The sequence below is a fragment of the Acanthisitta chloris genome, unplaced genomic scaffold, assembly GCF_000695815.1.
Source record: "Acanthisitta chloris isolate BGI_N310 unplaced genomic scaffold, ASM69581v1 scaffold21622, whole genome shotgun sequence".
In the NCBI taxonomy this organism is placed as follows: Eukaryota; Metazoa; Chordata; class Aves; order Passeriformes; family Acanthisittidae; genus Acanthisitta; species Acanthisitta chloris.
The window spans coordinates 1-5,456 of NW_008662569.1; the positions used below are offsets into that span (position 1 = coordinate 1).

At 51.7% G+C, this 5,456-nt stretch overlaps 1 protein-coding gene across 1 annotated transcript in view; it reads right to left on the bottom strand.

Moving 5' to 3' along the window:
• Positions 1-4,075: 4,075 nt before the first annotated feature.
• LOC103798396 (peripheral myelin protein 22-like) overlaps positions 4,076-5,456 on the bottom strand; it is a 16,601-nt gene continuing 15,220 nt past the window's right edge. Inside the window, 2 exon segments of the mRNA XM_009070652.1 lie at positions 4,076-4,225; positions 4,227-4,335. Of these exon segments, the coding sequence (XP_009068900.1) occupies positions 4,171-4,225; positions 4,227-4,335 (164 nt within the window). The 3' untranslated portion in view covers positions 4,076-4,170.

Consider the following 5,456-nt stretch of genomic DNA (forward strand, 5'->3'; position numbering starts at 1 on the left):
GCGGCGCCCGCGCTCCGCCAGCGGCGCAGGCTCCTCGACCCATCGAATCAACCTGGATGGAAGAGACCCCAAAGATCATCGAGTCCAACCCTATCGCTGTCACCAGCCCATGGCACTAACTGCCACATCCAGTCTCAGCTTGAAAACCTCCAGGGATGGTGAATCCATCACCTTTCTGAGTCCAGAGCCTCCTCCTCCTTCTGGTCCTCCCCCGTGTGCTCGCGGAGCTTCGGCATGCAGCAATTAAGGCAAAAAAAGGGTCAAAAAAGCCCTTTAGAGGCTAAAGGGACCGTAGTGGAGTGTCTCACCCAGCAGCTCTTGTCCCCACTGGTCTCTGAGCTGTGGGACATGTTTGCAGCCACGGTGGAGAGTAAGACACAGGGTTCAGCATCAGCGACACAGCAGAGTCAAATGAGAGTTTCATAGAATCATGGAATATCCTGAGCTGGAAGAGACCCACAAGGGTCATCAGTTCAACTTCTGTCCCTGCCCAGGACACGCCAACAACCCACCATGTGCCTGAGAACATTGGACAAAGACTCCTGGAGCTCTGTCAGCCTTGGGGCTGTGACCACTGCCCTGGGGAGCTGTTCAGTGCCCAAACACCTCTGGGGGAAGAACCTCTGTTTGATATCCAACCTAACCCTGTTTCAGTGCCCAAACACCTCTGGGGGAAGAACCTCTGTTTGATATCCAACCTAACCCTGTTTCAGTGCCCAAACACCTCACCTCTGGGGACCTTTGCTTAATCTCCTACCTAACCCTCCCCTGACACAGCTCCATGCCAATTTGGTGTGGGGGGACACAAAGAGGATGTCAACTCTGGTGCCAATCAGTGGCAGTTCCCCCTCAGACCCTTTCCTAAAGGGATTCAACCCTTCACATTGCTTCCACTTAAAAAAGTCATCTTGCTCCATGTGCTTCTGATGATGAAGCAACACTGCAAGCCCAAGATGTTGATCTGAACTGATGCCACTCACTTGCTTAATTTGGTGTGGGGGGACACAAAGAGGATGTCAACTCTGGTGCCAATCAGTGGCAGTTCCCCCTCAGACCCTTTCCTAAAGGGATTCAACCCTTCACATTGCTTCCACTTAAAAAAGTCATCTTGCTCCATGTGCTTCTGATGATGAAGCAACACTGCAAGCCCAAGATGTTGATCTGAACTGATGCCACTCACTTGCTTACACCCTGAATGGCCAAAGAGCACCGTGCTGAGAGGCAAAGCTGAAGCACTTAACCTTTTTCGTGACTTCTGAGATGTTGATCCACAGGAGAAAAAAAATTGACTTATGTTCCTACCTGCTCCTCAGAAGGCAAATATTTGTCCCCTTTGCCAGATGCCAAACCTGACAGGTCCCAGAATGACCATGAGTGCTGCAGCTCACAGAGACTTGGATGGTGCTTCAGCAAGTGAGATCCTCTCCTGGGCTTAGTCGGAGCTCAGCAAAATGAGCACACAGGGAAATACACTCTGAAGGTGCTGAGGCACTGGCACAGGTTGCTCAGAAAAGCTGTGGCTGCTCCATCCCTGGAAGCATTCAAGGCCAGATTGAACAGGGCTTGAGGCAACCTGGGTTAGTGGGAGATGTCCCTGCCCGGGGCAGGGGGTTGGTACAAGAAGATCTTTAAGGTCCCTTCCCAACCAAACTGTCCTGGGATTCTGTGATCTGCCCAGGTGACCTCAGAGGCTGCAGCCAAAACATAATTTAAATCCCAGGTGCTTTTATATGAACTAATGACTCCAAAATAATCCCAGCTGGAAGATCATGACTAGGAACCACAATCATCCAGGGAGCAGCCAGGGTAGACACAACCCTACTCAGACTCTGCTCTGAGTGGCCAGGGTGATACCACACAGCTCCTGCTCCTTTCCCTTGGGATGTGGCTGGGCTGAGAGCTTTGGGATCTGGCCTGCTGTTAATAGCTGGCCCTGAGAGCAGACCTTGCAAGAGTCATTGTGTCTGTGCCAGCAGCAGTTGCTTCACCAGCTCAGATAGTTAATCACCAAAGGCCTGAGGGAGTGGAAGTGTGAGAGCTTCCTGCCAGCCACCAGTGTGCCCATCCCCAGGTCAGCACCGCACCCCAGGGCTGCTGGGGGGTTTGGTGCTCAGGATTGAAAGGCTTTTGCTGTCTGTGCTGGATGCAGAGCTGGAGGGATCCCCTGGGGCAGCTGCTGCTGACCTGAACATCCCTGCTCAGGAGATTGAAGGGGATCACTGTGGTCCTGGCACCTGCAGACTTTGGTGGTGACATTACTGCAGCCTTCCTGTACCTGAAGAGAGCTGGAGAGAGACTTTGGGCAAGGGTCTGGAGAGACAGACACAGGGAATGGCATCACACTGCCAGAGGGAAGGGATAGATGAGATATTGGGAAGCATTTCCTCCCTGTGAGGGTACTGAGGCATTGGCACAGCTTGCCCAGAGAAGCTGTGGCTGCTCCATCCCTGGGAGAGTTCAAGGACCACCAGGAGAGCAGTGAGATTTTGGAGCAGCACCTAGAGACCAGGTAGGGCACCCCATAGTGATGGAGCCAGTCCATGGCACAATTCTCCCTGGTCAAGCACCAAACCATGAGTCTCTTCAGGTGCTAAAGGCTAAATCATCTATATTTCAGTGTTCCAGGCCAGGTTGGAGCAACCTGGGCTAGTGGAAGGTGTCCCTGCCCATGGCAAGGGGGTTGGAACTGGATGATCTTCAGGGTCCCTTCTAACCTATGGGATGGTGGAGCTCAGCCTGTCTCTAAACCCCCAAAATGCCAAAAAGCAGAAGCACCTGAGTTATTCTGACTTTTATTTCATTGCTTCTTAGTCCACACAGTCGGTATAAAATCAGAAAAGCAAAGCCAAAAAAAAAAAAGAACCCCAAAAAAACCCAAAATGAAACAAAACCCAACAGCAACAGTGTCTGGAGTCCTCAGAGGCAGCCTGGGGTCTGTGCTGGTGCCTGTTAAATTCATGGCCAGACACTCTGCTGACACAGACAGAGGACAGACCTCTCACTCCAGTGCCAGAGCCACTGCTCCAGTCAGAGCTGTAGAGCTGTTTCTGTCCCTCTGGCCCACGGAGGGGGAAAAAGGAACCTTGGTTATAAATGCTTTATTAAAAATAATAGTAAGAGCAAATCTAAGTACAAAAGCAGTTATAGCTCCTTTATATTACACAGAATTACTTCTCATTCCTAGCTCTGGTGTTTTACCTCACGGTCGTTAACTGAATTTCCAGTGACTAAGGTTAAATGGCTTAGCAGGATAAGGAATGGTAAATAGATAGCACCATTTCATACATCTGGTATTTGATCTCAGAGATACACTGGGTTGGCTTCTTTCTCAGGGGCAGTTTAGCTCCAGAGCAAGGACAGAGCACGTTTCAGGGGTGGGAGCAGCAGTTCCCAGCGGCTCAGCACGGCTTGGCACACACCCCAACCCCCAGGAACAGCACCAGGGGCACCCCCAGCACCCACGTGGGTGCTGCAGGACACCCTGTGCTGGACTGCAGCTCCACCTAAGTGATTTAATAGCCCAAATTCCCAGTGGGTGTGGTGGCAAGGCAATGGGACTTAGGCACTTAAGTCATTTAGGCACTTGGGGCAATCAAAGCCTTAAGTTAGCTCTGAAATCCTTCAAACCTTTTGGAAGTGTCTCCCATCAGATCTGGATGTGCACTTTGGTTACCAGGATCACAGCATGTGGCAGGAGCAGGGAGCAACCCTCCAGCTCTGATTTCCACCAGCTTAAAACCAGTCAGAGCTGGGGGGTCTGAGGGTTCCCCATGGGCTGGGAGAGGCAAGGAGAGCTCAGGGCAAAGAGGAGTTTGCATGAGAGAAAAATCACTGCGCTCTTGTTACACTGTTAGGAGTAATAATAGTTCCTTAGGCACTTGCTTTAGGCTTTAAAACAGCACATGGTCAACAAAAGCAAACAAGACTATGTACATATATGTAAAAAGTGTTATAAATAGGTTTTTTAAACCATAGATACTATATACATCCTCAATTAACAAGTAACCCTCGGAGTGTTTCCTGTTGGGGCTGGGATTGGGGGTTTTGGGGGGGGGGAAAGGGTTTATTCCTTGGATTTTTTGGTTAATTTCCGTTTTCTCGTCTCTTTGCCTCTGTCTCCTCCGTGGATGTCAGGAGTGGCCTGGGCAGGTCAGGTCACCTCATGCAGCATCACTCGCGTTTCCGTAGGATGACGTAGATGATGCCGCTGGCCAGGGCCAGGGGGGGCCAACCATGCCAGGATGTAGGCGAAGCCGTAGGAGGTGTGTTCTGAGGCTTGGTGCCAGTCCGTGTGCCTCACTGTGAAGATGGCAGCGCCGCTCATCACGCAGAGCCCTGGCAGGAGGGACACAGCGAGGGGTTAGTGGGGCCATGCATGGATCATTCCCTGCTGGAAATGCACAGCTAGGCAGGGTAACACCCAAAAACTGGTTTGTTATTGTCTCCTTGTGCCTGTTTCCTGGAAAATCATAGAATTTTAGGGGTTGGAATGGAGCTTAGAGATGATCCAGCCCCAACCCCTGCCCTGGGCAGGGACATCTCCCACCAGAGCAGGTTACTCAAGCCTTGAGCCAACCTGGCTGTGAACACTGCCAGGGCTGGGGCAGCCACAGCCTCCCTGGGCAACCTGGGACAGTGTCTCACCACCCTCATGGGAAAAACGTCTTCCTAAAAGGCACAACAAACACTTTGCATCAGTCCCAAGACACTGACCAGAGTGCAGAGCAGTCAGGGAAGGAGAAGCCTCTCAGAGATGCAGCCCATGTGCCTGGCACAGCTACCCCCAGCCCAAGGACAAGACTCCTGATTGCCACAGATTACACAAAAACATCTCTCCATTGGGCTGTGGGTGCACAGGAGATTTGCTCTGCTGCAGCTCCCAATATCTAGCCTAAATTTCCCCTCCTTCAGTTTGAATCCGTTACCCCTTGTCCTGTCCCTGCAGGACCCAGCATGTGCCCCAGGGGTGTCTGGCCAGGCTCAGCTCCAGTAGGCAGCGTTGAAGCTTTGTTGCCAAACCCACCCATCAGCACTAGGCCTGCCCAGAGCCAACACAAAGCCACCTCTATTCCTGCCCAAAAAACAAGCTCTTTTAGTCAATCCCAGCAGTTCTATTATACAGTCGTGGGGCTGTTGTTGGAGCTGAGTTCCAAATCCCCTGCCTAGACCTCAGGACCACCTACATTTAACCACTGTGATATTTGAGCTGCAATTCCACTTGACACTGCTCCTTTTGTTCTGGGAAAGTGCAGAAGTGGGAATACACTTCATTAAGGCGCTGCTGGAGCAGTTTCCATTCTCTGAGCACAGGAGCCAACTCCCACTGCTCAGCCCATGCACAGAGAGCACAGCCAATGTGTGCCCAGGCTGTGGGACAGGGACAGGCATGAGGCCACCACAGTCACCTACAGACAGTGAGAATACAGCACCAATTGTCCCCAGGAGGAATTCAGCAG